The 18625-nt window shown below is 45.3% G+C and overlaps 1 protein-coding gene across 8 annotated transcripts in view; it reads left to right on the top strand.

The window, feature by feature from the left end:
* Window positions 1-18625, top strand: part of LOC134586415 (zinc finger protein 12-like) — an 80313-nt gene that overhangs the window by 21263 nt on the left and 40425 nt on the right. For 7 of the 8 annotated variants that reach the window (XM_063441922.1, XM_063441926.1, XM_063441925.1 and 4 more), the window contains exons 2-4: window positions 9543-9645; window positions 12576-12675; window positions 15193-15319. In XM_063441922.1, coding sequence (XP_063297992.1) covers window positions 12655-12675; window positions 15193-15319 — 148 coding nt within the window. In that variant the 5' untranslated portion in view covers window positions 9543-9645; window positions 12576-12654. Of the gene's footprint in view, window positions 1-9542; window positions 9646-12575; window positions 12676-15192; window positions 15339-18625 lie in introns of those variants that run through there. The other variant, XM_063441921.1, reaches the window with a different exon arrangement.

Raw genomic sequence — 18625 nt, forward strand, 5'->3', positions numbered from 1 at the left:
GGTGCTGGTGGTCTCTCTCCAATTATATAAGTAAAAGAGAACATAAAACCACAATAGTGTAGAATGTAATATAGGCTCCAGTACTTGTGAGTGCACATCTTTTATAGCTATATATTTTAATATTGAGTCTGGCATATTGCACTATATATCTCTGATTCCTCCCTCTCTGTTTTTATCTGCTTCTCTACGGGACAAGAGAGGATTGGTGACCTAGCTGCCCTTTGGACTGTACAGCGCTACTGAATCTGATGACACTATATAAATAATAATACCAGTACTGGACAAGCGCTGAATATCCTCTTGCTTTTGTATATTTTAATATCTGTTGTACATGTTACATAGTTAAACAAACTGCCTCCCAAAAAGGCCTGGTATCTATCTGAAAAGAGCTCCTCTGCGTTTGTAAATGTAGAAGTGGAACGCAGAGAGCAGAAAAACAAAAAACTCTTGAATAATCCCTCATGAGGGAGAAACTCAAAACAAACATAAATGAATAAAATAGGATTAAATAAATGGTATGCTGACTGATCTAAAATAGATAATCACTGCAGTAATTTAGAAAATATATGCAAAGTTGCTAAATATTGTTACAATTCCAATGATCAAAGGGATTAGATACAATAATAGTGGGGAACTACAAAGCCCTTAGATACAAAATCTATAGATAGAAGTACAGGTGCCCCAGATACAAAGTAGCTTAAAAGGCATGTAACATCTTAAAAGGCATCTAAACAATTAACCAGCAAATACGCTAATAGTACCGATGCACCTAGTAAACCTATAATGCTATAGGAGATTTGGGGGAAGGAGTCCCTAACATAGTATTAGTGATAAGCTGGTTTCTAATCCTCTATATGGTAGGTCAAAGAACCAAAGTAATCCTAAATTAAAATCATCAGCAGAAGTAACTGCCCAACGCGCGTTTCGCCTTTCTCAAGAGCAATTTGCGGAGTGGATGGCGCCTCTTTTTAAATGTGCTTGTGACTCCGCCTCTAGATATGACGTCAGTGGATATCATCGAATCATTGGACTCCGTGAGGATAGTGGGCGGAGGAGCTAATAAGGCTCTGAGAGCATGAAGCAAAATTAACCCTCACAGACTGGGAGTCTCACAAAGAGTATATCTCACGCATAGAGGCAGAGTTACAGTAGGGCTGTGACATAGCGAAAATAAATCGCATAAATGGAAATACCGGCACATGAGTACCAGGGTCAATAGGAGATAGATAGTAAATCAGAGTGAGTATGAGACGATGTTAAGAAGGATAGCATCGCAATAATGTGATGCTCAGATAATAATATGCACCAAATGAACGGCAGCACAGCAAATAAATGATTATCAACTGTCTCAATCTATATAATAAGGCACATGACGTTTTCAAATATCGAAGTTTGCCAAGTTGAGATCAAATAAGGGTAAAATTAACCCTCATAGTGCCATTCCATGGGGTAGTAAATGCACTCAGCCCTTTTTAAAGAGACAGCATATAAGAGGGATGCAAAAAATAATAAATGAATAAAAAATAATTGGGACACATAAAGATATGCCCCTTTCTTTAAACTCCAAATATAAGAGGGAGAACAATTATTAGTTCATAGAGAATTTGTTCAGTTGGAAATTAAGTGCTGACACAACCAAATTGGTAGCAAATAGGAGAGTACTCCATTAAAGGTGCAGGGGGATAGGGAAGATAACTACATAACACTAAAAAAGAGAGACATGACAGATAATATTACAGTATTAAATGGACTTAAAGGTGAGTATATGCATACATGAAACAAAAGCACTAAATGATAAGTACTAAGTAGGCTATTAATGATAGTTATAGTAACGGACCCATTTAGACAATTTTAAATAAAAGGAGCAAAAGAAAAACCTTCGTTTTGAGGCCTTTTGGTTGGAGCGTTCTAAGTTGATAAATCCAGGAGCTTTCCCTTTGTCTCAGGAATCTATCATAATTGCCCCTGCGTTTGTCCTTGCGCACCAGTTCCAGTCCGCAGAATCGAAGTCCTTGTGGATTGCCCGCATGGCATTCCTTTAAATGGCGGCCTATGGGGGTATCAGTGGGCAATTTAGGAGATCTTACATGCTCCTTGATACGCTCCTTGAAAGGCCTTTTTGGGAGGCAGTTTGTTTTACATCTGCCACCTATTAGTCCATTTTTTCTCTATTTATTTGGGGGTTAAGCCCCACTGTATCTTCCAACCATCACAACTCTGGTGTATGGATTCGCTCCATTTCTAGCCAGCGCTGTTTTTTCTCATGTTACATAGTTACATAGCTGAAAAGAGACTTGTGTACATCAAGTTCAGCCTTCCTCACATATGTTTTTGCTGTTGATCCAAAAGAAGGCAAAAAACCCAGTCTAATGCGCTTCCAATTTTGCAACAAACTAGGAAAAAAAATCCTTCTTGACCCCAACATAGCAGTCAGATGTCTCCTTGGATCAAGCAGCTATTACCCCACTAATTAGAAATGATATCCCTGTATGTTATGTTTTTGCAAGTATTTATCCAATTGCAACTTAAACATCTGTATAGACTCTGACAAAACCACCTCTTCAGGCAAAGAATCCCATATCCTTATTGCTCTTACTGTAAAAAAAACCTTTTCTTTGCTTAGATGAAATCTCCTTTCTTCAAGCCTAAATGTGTGACCATTATTACCCAATGTTTATAGCCCTGTTTATGAATAGATTTCCAGATAATGGTTTCATATCCCCTCCCGGTCGCCGTTTTTCCAAACTAAAGAGATTTACATTTTTTAACCTTTCTTCATAACTAAAATGCTCCGTTCCTTTTATCAATTTTGTAGCTTGTCTCTTCAATTTTTCTAGTGCCATGATATCTTTTTACCATTTACCATTCTTTTTACCATTTATGACAACTCGTTGTACTCTATCCTTAAGCCAATGTTCTACCCAAGAACAAGAATATTCATCTAGACCAATTTCTTTTAGTTTGAAGACTAACCTATTGTGAGGAACCGTATCAAATGCCTTGGCAAAATCCAAGTAGATCACATCCACTGCAACACCCTGATCTATATTTCTACTTACTTCTTCGTAGAATGCAATTAGGTTAGTTTGACATGACCTATGTTTCATAAAACCATGCTGATTATTGCTAATAACACAGTTCTTCCCAATGAATTCCTGATTATTATCCCTTAATAGCCGTTCAAATAATTTCCCAGTCACAGAAGTTAAGCTCACAGGTCTATAATTTCCAGGCAAGGAACCTTTTTAAATATAGGAACAACATCTGCCTTCCTCCAATCCTCCGGTACAATACCTGAAACAAAAGAATCTTGAAAAATTAAATACAGAGGTTCACTTATTTCCCCACTTCGCTCCTTAAGTACTCGTGGGTGGATACCGTCAGGCCCCGGAGCTTTATTTACATTAATTTTCTTTAATAGCTGTAGCACCTTGTCTCGAGTTATCCAATCACAAGTTAGCTGCAAGTTTGTTGCAGCAATCATTTGCATATCTCTTGCCATAGGATCCTCATTAATATATACTGAAGAAAAATAGTTATTTAAAATGTCTGCCTTTTCCTGGTCTCCATTGACTAACAGACCCATCTCTGTTTTCAGTGTACCTACACTTTCATTTTTTGTTTTGTTTTTTAGAATTAATGTACTTGAAATTTTTTTTGAGGTTGGTTTTACATTCTATCAATTTCTCATTTTCTAGTTTAGCCACTTTAATTGCCTTTTTGCAAGTATTATTGGCTTCCTTATATCTTATATAGGATGCCTCTGATTTGTCCGATTTAAATGCTTTAAATGCCCTTTTCTTATTTTTAATCTGTTTTACTTCTCTACTAAGCCACATTGGTTTTAATTTGTTTCTTTTATATTTATTACCCAATGGTACATACTGTGAAATGTACCTTTCTAATATTTGTTTGAATTGTTTCCATTTTTCCTCAGTGTTTTTATCACTAAGGCGTTTATGCCAGTCGATATGTTGTAGAGCTGCCCTAATCTTATTAAAATTGGCTTTTTTTAAATTATACGTTTTGATATACCCCACATGCTTTTACTTTTTTGAGTTTATTTCAAAAGTTACCATATTGTGATCACTATTTCCCAAATGCTCCCCTACTTGAATGTTGGTTAAAAGATTAACATTGTTTGTTATAATGAGATCCAGACAAGCATCCTTTCTAGTTGGTGCTTGTACCAGTTGTGACATAAAGGTGTCATTTAACACATTCAAAAACCGGATTCCCCTAGCTGAAGTACAAGTCCCTCTATCCCAATTTATGTCCGGGTAATTAAAATCTCCAATAATTAATGTGTTCCCCCGATTTGCAGCTTTCCCAATTTGCTGTAACAGCAGTTCTTCCTCATTAATATTTACATTTGGTGGTTTATAACATATCCCAACCAATAACGTATTTCCCTTTGTTTGCCCCAAGCATATATCTACCCATAAAGCTTCCACATTTTCCTCGTCACACTCCACATGCCTAAGATTTGACTTTAACTCATGGTTGACATACAAACATACCCCACCACCCTTCTTGTTTTTCCTATCCTTCCTAAATAACGTGTACCCATTTAAGTTAAAGCGGCACTGTCATGCCGAATTCCGTTTTTTTTTTAACCCCCCTCCCGCCTCAACTACATCCAATCGACCCCCTAGTCATCCCCAAATGCCCCTATGCCCCCCACATTACCTATTTTTTATTCTTTATTTTCTGCCCGATCTTTATTCAGGGCGCCGCCATCTTTGTGTGGGTAGGTGAAGTCCCTATGGGACACGTCATCTACCCACACTACACAGACTGTGAGATTCCCGCACATGCCCAGTGAAACACCTGGACATGCGAACGGGAATTTCACCTATTCATTCATTCATTCATTCATCAGACAGACGAATGAATGAATAGAAAAAATCAGACGAACAAACTAACACTGTGTATCAGTGTTAGTTTGTTCGTTCAGTTTATTACAAGGAGGGAGCTACCGGCGTGCAGCTCCCTCCTTGTAATATGTAACTATAGAAGCGGCAGGGAGCAGAGCTCCCCACCACTTCATAAGCCCCCCAGGTCCCCCCCTCACTCTATGGGGGTCAATATGACCCCCATAATAGCACAAGGGAGATTAAAATCTCCCCAATGCCCCTACTCGCTATATCGCGAGTAGGGGCATGTCCACTAAACAGTGAGCAGCCTGTGGCTGCTCACTGTAAAAAAAAAAAAAAAAAAAAAAAAAAAAAAAAAAGGGTAAGAAGGGGGGGACGGGGGGCCTACTGTCCTCCCCCGCCGGCCCCCACCCCTGGACGGCGGGTGGGGGCCATAATGGGAATGAGGGGGGACCTACTGTCCTCCCCTCAGGCCCCCACCCCTGGGCGGCGGGTGGGGGCCATAATAGTAATAAGGGGGGGGGACCTACTGTCCTCCACCCCCCGGCCCCCACCCCTGGGCGGCGGGTGGGGGCCATAATAGTAATAGGGGGGGGGACACCTACTGTCCTCCACCCCCCGGCCCCCACCCCTGGGCGGCGGGTGGGGGCCATAATAGTAATAAGGGGGGGGGACCTACTGTCCTCCAGCCCCCGGCCCCCACCCCTGGGCGGCGGGTGGGGGCCCTAATGGAAAAAGGGGGGGGGGGGACCTACTGTCCTCCCCCCCGGCCCCCACCCCTGGGCGGCGGGTGGGGGCCATAATAGTAATAAGGGGGGGGGACCTACTGTCCTCCACCCCCCGGCCCCCACCCCTGGGCGGCGGGTGGGGGCCATAATAGTAATAGGGGGGGGGGGGACCTACTGTCCTCCACCCCCCGGCCCCCACCCCTGGGCGGCGGGTGGGGGCCATAATAGTAATAAGGGGGGGGGACCTACTGTCCTCCAGCCCCCGGCCCCCACCCCTGGGCGGCGGGTGGGGGCCCTAATGGAAAAAAGGGGGGGGGGGACCTACTGTCCTCCCCCCCGGCCCCCACCCCTGGGCGGCGGGTGGGGGCCATAATAGTAATAAGGGGGGGGACCTACTGTCCTCCAGCCCCCGGCCCCCACCCCTGGGCGGCGGGTGGGGGCCCTAATGGAAAAAAGGGGGGGGGGGACCTACTGTCCTCCCCCCGGCCCCCACCCCTGGGCGGCGGGTGGGGGCCATAATAGTAATAAGGGGGGGGGGGATCTACTGTCCTTCCCCCCCCCGGCCCCCACCCCTGGGCGGCGGGTGGGGGCCATAACGATAATGGGGGGGGGACCTACTGTCCTCCCCCCGCCCCCACCCCTGGGCGGCGGGTGGGGGCACTAAGTAAATCCCCCCCCCCCCCCCCCCATCAAGGTGACTAGGGGTGCCCAAGCCCCTAGTCACCCACCCCCCACCCAAATAAAAAATGCCCCTACCTACCCCCCTCACCCTAAAAAACAGTGAGGGGGGAATAAAATTGCTAACCTGTAAAGTAAAATTAAACTTACCATTCGACGTCTTCTTTTTTCTAAAATCTTCATTTTTCAGCCCCAAAAAAAGCCAAATAAAAAACCATCATAGCCGTCGAACTAAAAATAAAATAAAAAACCCGAGCGCAAAAAAAAAACCCGACGAAAAAGAAAAAACCCGAGCGCACAAAAAAATAATCCATCTTCACCCATGGAGGGCTCCGCGCAGACTGAGCTCCGCAGGGCGGGGCAAGGCTTATAAAGCCTTGCCCCGCCCTGCAATTAGCCTAAGAACACTCTGATTGGTGGGTTTAAGCCAATCAGAGTGCTCTTTGTCATTTTACAAGCGTGGGAAAGTTCTTTGGAATTTTCCCACGCTTGTAAAATGTCACAGAGCACTGTGATTGGATGGCTTGAAATCCATCCAATCACAGTGCTCTGTGTCATTTTACAAGCGTGGGAAAGTTCTTTGGAATTTTCCCACGCTTGTAAAATGACACAGAGCACTGTGATTGGATGGATTTCAAGCCATCCAATCACAGTGCTCTGTGTCATTTTACAAGCGTGGGAAAGTTCTTTGGAATTTTCCCACGCTTGTAAAATGACACAGAGCACTGTGATTGGATGGCTTTAAATCCATCCAATCACAGTGCTCTGTGTCATTTTACAAGCGTGGGAAAGTTCTTTGGAATTTTCCCACGCTTGTAAAATGACACAGAGCACTGTGATTGGATGGATTTCAAGCCATCCAATCACAGTGCTCTGTGTCATTTTACAAGCGTGGGAAAGTTCCAAAGAACTTTCCCACGCTTGTAAAATGACACAGAGCACTGTGATTGGATGGCTTTCAAGCCATCCAATCACAGTGCTCTGTGTCATTTTACAAGCGTGGGAAAATTCCAAAGAACTTTCCCACGCTTGTAAAATGACAAAGAGCACTCTGATTGGCTTAAACCCACCAATCAGAGTGTTCTTAGGCTAATTGCAGGGCGGGGCAAGGCTTTATAAGCCTTGCCCCGCCCTGCGGAGCTCAGTCTGCGCGGAGCCCTCCATGGGTGAAGATGGATTATTTTTTTGTGCGCTCGGGTTTTTTCTTTTCGTCGGTTTTTTTTTTGCGCTCGGGTTTTTTATTTTATTTTTAGTTCGACGGCTATGATGGTTTTTTATTTGGCCTTTTTTGGGGCTGAAAAATGAAGATTTTAGAAAAAAGAAGACGTCGAATGGTAAGTTTAATTTTACTTTACAGGTTAGCAATTTTATTCCCCCCTCACTATTTTTTAGGGTGAGGGGGGTAGGTAGGGGCATTTTTTATTTGGGTGGGGGGTGGGTGACTAGGGGCTTGGGCACCCCTAGTCACCTTGATGGGGGGGGGGGGGGAATTTACTTAGTGCCCCCACCCGCCGCCCAGGGGTGGGGGCGGGGGGAGGACAGTAGGTCCCCCCCCCATTATCGTTATGGCCCCCACCCGCCGCCCAGGGGTGGGGGCCGGGGGGGGGGGGAGGACAGTAGATCCCCCCCCCCCCTTATTACTATTATGGCCCCCACCCGCCGCCCAGGGGTGGGGGCCGGGGGGGAGGACAGTAGGTCCCCCCCCCCTTTTTTCCATTAGGGCCCCCACCCGCCGCCCAGGGGTGGGGGCCGGGGGCTGGAGGACAGTAGGTCCCCCCCCCCCCCCTATTACTATTATGGCCCCCACCCGCCGCCCAGGGGTGGGGGCCGGGGGGTGGAGGACAGTAGGTCCCCCCCCCCTTATTACTATTATGGCCCCCACCCGCCGCCCAGGGGTGGGGGCCGGGGGGGAGGACAGTAGGTCGTCCCCCCCCTTTATTACTATTATGGCCCCCACCCGCCGGCCAGGGGTGGGGGCCGGGGGGGAGGACAGTAGGTCCCCCCCCCCCTACAACTATTATGGCCCCCACCCGCCGCCCAGGGGTGGGGGCCGGGGGGGAGGACAGTAGGTCCCCCCCCCTTATTACTATTATGGCCCCCACCCGCCGCCCAGGGGTGGGGGCCGGGGGGGAGGACAGTAGGTCCCCCCCCCCTTTATTACTATTATGGCCCCCACCCGCCGGCCAGGGGTGGGGGCCGGGGGGGGGACCAGTAGGTCCCCCCCCCTACTACTATTATGGCCCCCACCCGCCGCCCAGGGGTGGGGGCCGGGGGGGAGGACAGTAGGTCCCCCCTCCCTCATTATCTTTATGGCCCCCACCCACCGCTCAGGGGTGGGGGCCGGGGGGGGGGACAATAGGTCTCCCTCCCTTATTTTACTTTACGGCCCCCACCCGTCATTTAGGGGTGGGGGGCAATATTTTTTTTATTTTTTTTCTACAGTGAGAAGCCACAGGCTGCTCACTGCTTACTAGACATGCCCCTACTCGCGGTATAGCGAGTAGGGGCATATTATTTACTAATACCAAGTCATTTTTACTTGGTGTTAGTAAATTTGGCTGAAAGACCAATTTAGGTCTTTCAGCATTTTAGTAGATAGCTCCCTGATACCGTGGGAATTAGGGAGTTATCTACTAAGCGGCTGCAAGATGCAGCCACAGCAATGAATAGGATCGGAGTTTCATTCATTTGAATGAAATTCCGATCCGAACAAAGTACCGAATTGCATCCTAACACCAATGGAGAAACGGTGCTCATTCTGTTAGGATGCAATTCGGCAGTTTTGCCGGCGTTCTGTCTAAGTGACAGGACGTTCGGCAATACTGACAGGAAGCATTGTGGGAACTGGGAGGAAAGCTAGGGATCATGGGAAAATTGCTCTGACCAGCGGAAATGAAGCACACTTTGCTCCTCCGCTGGTCAGAGCTGGTCAAGCGGAGGAATCCCATAAGACAAAGAGTCCCTACTTTGTCTTATGGTTTTAAAGAAAACTAAAGAAGACAGGAAGAAAAGAATAACAGATCCTGAGAGAGGGGGAGAAGAGGAAGAGATTGAGGAAAGGTAAGTTCGGCATGACAGTGCCGCTTTAACTGCCCAGTCATGTGTCTCATCCCACCATGTTTCTGTTATGCCTATTATATCGTATTGTTTAGTGTATGCTATTGCCTCTAGTTCCCCCATTTTGTTATATAGGCTCCTTGCATTAGTACATGTTGTACATGTTACCAGCAACTTTCTAATGAAAATCTGTGTTTTGTAGAGCTGCTGTATCCAAAAACCAGGAGGATTCCATGAATCTACGTGATTACTCAACATCAAGCTCCTGTGCGCTGAAACCGATACTTGTAGATCATTAGCAACAGGTAACACTCCGTCGGAAGGCTTCAGTTCAAACAAGACAATCCTCTAATCTGTGGTTTACCTTGTGTTACTCCCCGCAGTGTTCCTTAACTCCAGAATAAACTAAACGTAATATATGCCACAGCCAGGGACGTATTAGCCGCGAGGTAAACAAGGCATTTGCGTTGGGCAGCATTTTCCAGGGGGCGGAAAAAAAAGCCTAGGGCAGCACAAAACCAGGATACACCACTGGCCACAGCTGTCAGCTAATGTAGGCACCTAACAAAGGAAAGTTGTTTTTTGATATCCCCCTAATGAAAAAAAATGCATAATTTAATACCTCCATGTTTTCATTATAGGTATATAAACTAAACAATGCTTATTTTATTTATTTGGTCAGTGGAGTTTAAGTTGTTATAGTGCCTGGAGGTTCCCTTTAATTTGATTCTCACATTTCCGTAGCACATTGGCCTTTGACCTCCCTCCTGTATACTCTATAGTTTTTTTTTTAAATAATATGTCTGATGTCACAGAAACTGAGGCAGAGTTATCAAGGCAAAGCCAAGGCCGTATCGTGTATTCTCATTGTTTAGTTCTTTGCCTCAGAATATCGCCTGTTTTTCCCTCGATAAAGTCTACTAAAATATATATTCTTCCTTTTACTTAAGCAATTTATAACATATAGAACTGAGATATAATAACCTTCGAAATGTAACAAAATATCAAATGAACCCAAAGGAAATCCGCTACTGTAAAATGCAAATGGTTTATACAAATAAATCACTACAGGGAGTGCTAATTAGGCAAAAAAGTACTAATTAGGCAAATTAGTATTTTGACCACACCATCCTCTTTATGCATGTTGTCTTACTCCAAGCTGTATAGGCTTGAAAGCCTACTACCAATTAAGCATATTAGGTGATGTGCATCTCTGTAATGAGAAGGGGTGTGGTCTAATGACATCAACACCCTATATCAGGTGTGCATAATTATTAGGCAACTTCCTTTCCTTTGGCAAAATGGGTCAAAAGAAGGACTTGACAGGCTCAGAAAAGTCAAAAATAGTGAGATATCTTGCAGAGGGATGCAGCACTCTTAAAATTGCAAAGCTTCTGAAGCGTGATCATCGAACAATCAAGCGTTTCATTCAAAATAGTCAACAGGGTCGCAAGAAGCGTGTGGAAAAACCAAGGCACAAAATAACTGCCCATGAACTGAGAAAAGTCAAGCGTGCAGCTGCCAAGATGCCACTTGCCACCAGTTTGGCCATATTTCAGAGCTGCAACATCACTGGAGTGCCCAAAAGCACAAGGTGTGCAATACTCAGAGACATGGCCAAGGTAAGAAAGGCCGAAAGACGACCACCACTGAACAAGACACACAAGCTGAAACGTCAAGACTGGGCCAAGAAATATCTCAAGACTGATTTTTCTAAGGTTTTATGGACTGATGAAATGAGAGTGAGTCTTGATGGGCCAGATGGATGGGCCCGTGGCTGGATTGGTAAAGGGCAGAGAGCTCCAGTCTGACTCAGACGCCAGCGAGGTGGAGTACTGGTTTGGGCTGGTATCATCAAAGATGAGCTTGTGGGGCCTTTTCGGGTTGAGGATGGAGTCAAGCTCAACTCCCAGTCCTACTGCCAGTTTCTGGAGGAAACCTTCTTCAAGCAGTGGTACAGGAAGAAGTCTGCATCCTTCAAGAAAAACATGATTTTCATGCAGGACAATGCTCCATCACACGCGTCCAAGTACTCCACAGCGTGGCTGGCAAGAAAGGGTATAAAAGAAGAAAATCTAATGACATGGCCTCCTTGTTCACCTGATCTGAACCCCATTGAGAACCTGTGGTCCATCATCAAATGTGAGATTTACAAGGAGGGAAAACAGTACACCTCTCTGAACAGTGTCTGGGAGGCTATGGTTGCTTCTGCACGCAATGTTGATGGTGAACAGATCAAAACACTGACAGAATCCATGGATGGCAGGCTTTTGAGTGTCCTTGCAAAGAAAGGTGGCTATATTGGTCACTGATTTGTTTTTGTTTTGTTTTTGAATGTCAGAAATGTATATTTGTGAATGTTGAGATGTTATATTGGTTTCACTGGTAAAAATAAATAATTGAAATGGGTGTATATTTGTTTTTTGTTAAGTTGCCTAATAATTGTGCACAGTAATAGTCACCTGCACACACAGATATCCCCCTAAAATAGCTAAAACTAAAAACAAACTAAAAACTACTTCCAAAAATATTCAGCTTTGATATTAATGAGTTTTTTGGGTTCACTGAGAACATGGTTGTTGTTCAATAATAAAATTAATCCTCAAAAATACAACTTGCCTAATAATTCTGCACTCCCTGTAGACAGAGCTTATTGAGCCTTATTGAAGGGGCTTCAAAGGTACCAAGAAAATTGCTGTTTGGTGGGTCTGCCTGCAGCACCTGCTGTACCCCTTCTACAGCATTCAGAGACGTCTCATTCTGGTCCGTGGGGTCTAGACCTCTCGTTCTGGTCCGTGGAGTCTAGACCTCTCGTTCTGGTCCGTGGGGTCTAGACCTCTCGTTCTGGTCCGTGAGGTCTAGACCTCTCTGTCTGGTCCGTGGGGTTTAGACCTCTCGTTCTGGTCCGTGGGGTTTAGACCTCTCGTTCTGGTCTGTGGGGTCTGTTCTTGTCTAGCCGAGATTAATGGGATAAGTGGATTCCACTTTGGCACTCCAGAAGTTGTGGACTACATCTCCCACAATGCTCTTACAGTCATAATGATAGCAAAGCATCATGGGAAGTGTAGTCCAAAACATCTGCAGTGCCAAAGGTTGCCTAGGGCATTGGTTACAATTTCTGCAGTTCTCCATGTGTCTCAAAGTGGAGAGAATGCGTAGGGAGCACTGCACATCATTACCATTGCAAAATCAAATGTTACCTCTCATTGACCTGTTTTTGATTTCATTTCCCCAGGTTAATGAGGAGAGTTGCTGTTTTTTAAGGCTGTGAATGTCTCTGAAGACATAGCTTACCTTACTGGTGGATCTGCAGTATGTCCTCCCCGATGTATCAGGTAAATGACAAAAACATTAATTTTCTATATTAATAAATCCCTTCGCACCTACCGTCTTCCTTTTCAGATTCAGTGTTAACGGGATAAGCCACCATACTATTTATAATATAATTAAAACCCCCGGGGTGTACTGCAGGGCTGCCCAAAAGGTAGATCCCCAGATGTTTTAAAACTACATCTTCCTTTATGCTTTATCATTCTAAATGCATGCAAAGCATTATGCTGTAGTTCTACAACATCTGAGGATCTACCTTTTGGGCACCCCTGGCTTACTGCATAGTGTATGTCACGGCAAGGGTGCATAAATTATTATTGCACTATGGAATATGTCCTTTGAAGCTGGGACCCCACAAATTACATTAAAGAGGAATTAAGGCACATAATTCAGATGACAGAAGGGGTAGTGTGAATTGCATAGGAATGTGATCAAAAAGGATTCATCAAAAGCTCTTTAAAGTAGGAGAAGTCACACATGAGTGGCCTGGAAGTCTGGTTTACATATAAACTAACTCTCTAATGTGCCATATGTCTAGATTCCCTCTTAGGTAGGGGGGTCCTTTTGATATGTTAATGGTCATTAGCCCTGTTCCAGTATCTTATCCAAAAGAAGAAAAACATTAATATTTACCCCCAGAATAATAATTAAGCCTTATTTCTGTTATATTTGGATGTGTGACAAGCGCCATCTTCTAATAACCAAACATGATTGGCATACCTTGCCAATCATGCCAAACATGATTGGCATACCTTGACCATAGGGGAAGGGATTGTGATGTCCGCTATATTGGGTCATAAGTAAGAAGTATGACATATCTATGTACTGGGAAAATAATAACAAATTCGTAGATGCAATTATTATTGCTGTAGCAGATACATAAGAGAAGATAGAACCAAATGTTTCCATTTGGATTGATGTTGGTCTGGACACAAGGGTGTGGTCACTTAGGGTCTCTATATATACGCCTTAACTCCACCTCTGAATGAGGCGTGGTAACGCACAGGGTATATCTCTAATGATATTGAAGGGTGCATGGTACTTGCTTGAAGGGTCAGAATCTAAGTCCAAGTGAGTCACCATCTTTCTTGCCGGAGACCCCCTGGGCAGAAGTTCTACTTTGACAACCTGAGTAAGTGATTAGAATTTCTGTTATTTTATCCCTTTTGTCTTTATCTGTTGTTGGTGTAACTAATTTGATTGCCATCTATATTTTTGTATGCACTGTGACTATTTTTTTGCTCATAATAAAATTTTCATTTATTAAGTTCTGCCTTTGTCTGGTAAAGAATCACGTTACCTGAAGAGACTAATTAGTATTTAGCAATTGCTTAGATAGTGTGCCAAGTTATATTGTTGGGTTTTTATTATTGATTTACCTGGGTGACCAAGGCACCCCATTTATAAATTGTCTTGGTGGTGGCAGGCAGCATTAAAATAGTAATAGTTATATTATTGTTTAAATGTGGGTGGTGTTAAGGGGGATTTTATCATTATTTCCGGTCTAGTGCAGACAAATAGTGAATTTTAACCCTTTTACCACCACAACTACGTCCCATCCCATTACTCGGTGACCGTGTGAGGGGTCCTTCTAGGGCACGATAAAAGGGACAGAGTCCTCCCCCCATCCCATCACTGGGTGACAGTGTGAGGGGTCCTTCAAGGGCCTTATAAAGGGAACAGAGTCCTCACCCCATCCCATCACTGAGTGATAGTGTGAGCGGTCATTCTAGAGCATGATAAATGGGAAAGGACTCTCACTCCTTCCCATCACTGGGTGACAGTGTGAGGGGTCCTTCCAGGGCACGATAAAGGGGACAGAGTCCTCCCCCCATCCCATTACAGGGTGACAGTTTTTGGTGTCTTTATAGGGCATGATAAAGGGAACAGAGTCCTCACCCCATCTCATCACTGAGTGATAGTGTGAGCGGTCATTCTAGAGCATGATAAATGGGACAGGACTCTCACTCCTTCCCATCACTGGGTAACAGTGTGAGGGGTCCTTCTAGGGCACGACAGTGCCTTTTAAATCAAAATCACGATAAATAAAGCAAATGTCTCTATTTTCACTATTTAACAAGCACAGATGGGATTGGGGTTCAGTAGCCACCTATTAGGGCACTGCGGAGGCAGGAAATATTTCCATTTAAATTACTTTATCCGGGCGGGGTGCGGCGGATGGCAGCTTGGCTTTATCCCTAACCCTGTCAGTGTGGGGTTGCTTTTAATCTCTCCAGCCGGCAGACAGAATTCTTGGCGCCAGGATTTATGCAGCCTTGGTGTAAAGCTTCCCGATATGTTGCCTGTATCTGTCACTATGGGTGGTACATAATTGCTTTGCTTGATTATGTATGGATTAATATTTGTGCTGTAATGGCACATGAGGTGGCATCCTGTGTTTCCTGGTATAAGATATTTCTAATAGACTCACACTCACGCTCTCTGTGTATGCAGCCCTAACAACCCCTCCCCTGGCTGTGACTTGCTGGCTGGCTGTGATAAGAAACTGTTAACCCATGCAGGTATCCGTCACCTTCCACGACGTAGCAGCGTGCTTCTCCGCAGAGGAATGGGGTTTGCTGGAGGAATGGCAGAAAGAGCTCTACAAGAACGTGATGCGGGACATCCACGAGGCCCTCCAGGCCATGGGTAAGAAGACATTTCAATTGTGAGTAACATGGATTGATGGGATTTAGCAGTCTGGTTAGAAAAAGTTCATCATATGCAACGATTCCACAAAATTACTTTCCTCAGTCAAGAGAATGTGAACCCTGTCCTACCCCCCACAGTAAGGAGATCCCCTGTCTCCTCGCACACAGTGTATTATAACTGCAGCTATAAGGTTATGGTGTAAGGAGGACCCTGTCTCCCCGCACACAGTGTGTTATAACTGCAGCTATAAGGTTATGGTGTAAGGAGGTCCCCTGTCTCCCCGCACACAGTGTATTATAACTGCAGCTATAAGGTTATGGTGTAAGGAGGTCCCCTGTCTCCCTGCACACAGTGTATTATAACTGCAGCTATAAGGTTATGGTGTAAGGAGGTCCCCTGTCTCCCGCACACAGTGTATTATAACTGCAGCTATAAGGTTATGGTGTAAGGAGGTCCCTTGTCTCCCCGCACACAGTGTATTATAACTGCAGCTATAAGGTTATGGTGTAAGGAGGTCCCCTGTCTCCCTGCACACAGTGTATTATAACTGCAGCTATAAGGTTATGGTGTAAGGAGGTCCCCTGTCTCCCGCACACAGTGTATTATAACTGCAGCTATAAGGTTATGGTGTAAGGAGGTCCCTTGTCTCCCCGCACACAGTGTATTATAACTGCAGCTATAAGGTTATGGTGTAAGGAGGTCCCCTGTCTCCCTGCACACAGTGTATTATAACTGCAGCTATAAGGTTATGGTGTAAGGAGATCCCCTGTCTCCTCGCACACAGTGTATTATAACTGCAGCTATAAGGTTATGGTGTAAGGAGGACCCTGTCTCCCCGCACACAGTGTGTTATAACTGCAGCTATAAGGTTATGGTGTAAGGAGGTCCCCTGTCTCCCCGCACACAGTGTATTATAACTGCAGCTATAAGGTTATGGTGTAAGGAGGTCCCCTGTCTCCCTGCACACAGTGTATTATAACTGCAGCTATAAGGTTATGGTGTAAGGAGGTCCCCTGTCTCCCGCACACAGTGTATTATAACTGCAGCTATAAGGTTATGGTGTAAGGAGGTCCCTTGTCTCCCCGCACACAGTGTATTATAACTGCAGCTATAAGGTTATGGTGTAAGGAGGTCCCCTGTCTCCCTGCACACAGTGTATTATAACTGCAGCTATAAGGTTATGGTGTAAGGAGGTCCCTTGTCTCCCCGCACACAGTGTATTATAACAACAGCTATAAGGTTATGGTGTAAGGAGGCCCCTTGTCTACCCGCACACAGTGTATTATAACTGCAGCTATAAGGTTATGGTGTAAGGAGGTCCCCTGTCTCCTCGCACACAGTGTATTATAACTGCAGCTATAAGGTTATGGTGTAAGGAGGTCCCCCATCTCCCCGCACACAGTGAATTATAACTGCAGCTATAAGGTTATGGTGTAAGGAGGTCCCCTGTCTCCCTGCACACAGTGTATTATAACTGCAGCTATAAGGTTATGGTGTAAGGAGGTCCCCCGTCTCCCCGCACACAGTGTATTATAACTGCAGCTATAAGGTTATGGTGTAAGGAGGTCCCCTATCTCCCCGCACACCATGTATTATAACTGCAGCTATAAGGTTATGGTGTAAGGAGGTCCCCTGTCTCCCTGCACACAGTGTATTATAACTGCAGCTATAAGGTTATGGTGTAAGGAGGTCCCCTGTCTCCCCGCACACAGTGTATTATAACTGCAGCTATAAGGTTATGGTGTAAGGAGGTCCCCTGTCTCCACGCACACAGTGTATTATAACTGCAGCTATAAGGTTATGGTGTAAGGTGGTCCCTGTTTCCCTGCACACAGTGTATTATAACTGCAGCTATAAGGTTATGGTGTAAGGAGGTCCCCCATCTCCCCGCACACAGTGTATTATAACTGCAGCTATAAGGTTATGGTGTAAGGAGGTCCCCTGTCTCCCTGCACACAGTGTATTATAACTGCAGCTATAAGGTTATGGTGTAAGGAGGTCCCCCGTCTCCCCGCACACAGTGTATTATAACTGCAGCTATAAGGTTATGGTGTAAGGAGGTCCCCTATCTCCCCGCACACCATGTATTATAACTGCAGCTATAAGGTTATGGTGTAAGGAGGTCCCCTGTCTCCCCGCACACAGTGTATTATAACTGCAGCTATAAAGTTATGGTGTAAGGAGGTCCCCTGTCTCCCTGCACACAGTGTATTATAACTGCAGCTATAAGGTTATAGTGTAAGGAGGTCCCCTCTCTCCCCGCACACAGTGTATTATAACTGCAGCTATAAGGTTATGGTATAAGGAGGTCCCCTGTCTCCCCGCACACAGCGTATTATAACTGCAGCTATAAGGTTATGGTGTAAGGAGGTCCCCTGTCTCCCCGCACACAGTGTATTATAACTGCAGCTATAAGGTTATAGTGTAAGGAGGTCCCCTGTCTCCCCGCACACAGTGTATTATAACTGCAGCTATAAGGTTATGGTGTAAGGAGGTCCCCTGTCTCCCCGCACACAGTGTATTATAACTGCAGCTATAAGGTTATGGTGTAAGGAGGTCCCCCGTCTCCCCGCACACAGTGTATTATAACTGCAGCTATAAGGTTATGGTGTAAGGAGGTCCCCTGTCTCCCCGCACACAGTGTATTATAACTGCAGCTATAAGGTTATGGTGTAAGGAGGTCCCCTGTCTCCCTGCACACAGTGTATTATAACTGCAGCAATAAGGTTATGGTGTAAGGAGGTCCCCCGTCTCCCCGCACACAGTGTATTATAACTGCAGCTATAAGGTTATGGTGTAAGGAGGTCCCCTGTCTCCCCGCACACAGTGTATTATAACTGCAGCTATAAGGTTATGGTGTAAGGAGGTCCCCTGTCTCCCTGCACACAGTGTATTATAACTGCAGCTATAAGGTTATGGTGTAAGGAGGTCCCCTGTCTCCCCGCACACAGTGTATTATAACTGCAGCTATATGGTGTAAGGAGGTCCCCTGTCTCCCCGCACACAGTGTATTATAACTGCAGCTATAAGGTTATGGTGTAAGGAGGACCCTGTCTCCCCGCACAAAGTGTATTATAACTGCAGCTATAAGGTTATGGTGTAAGGAGGTCCCATGTCTCCTCGCACACAGTGTATTATAACTGCAGCTATAAGGTTATGGTGTAAGGAGGACCCTGTCTCCCCGCACACAGTGTGTTATAACTGCAGCTATAAGGTTATGGTGTAAGGAGGCCCCCTGTCTGCCCGCACACAGTGTATTATAACTGCAGCTATAAGGTTATGGTGTATGGAGGTTCCCTTGTC

The sequence above is a fragment of the Pelobates fuscus genome, chromosome 2 (genome assembly GCF_036172605.1).
Source record: "Pelobates fuscus isolate aPelFus1 chromosome 2, aPelFus1.pri, whole genome shotgun sequence".
Lineage (NCBI taxonomy): Eukaryota > Metazoa > Chordata > Amphibia > Anura > Pelobatidae > Pelobates > Pelobates fuscus.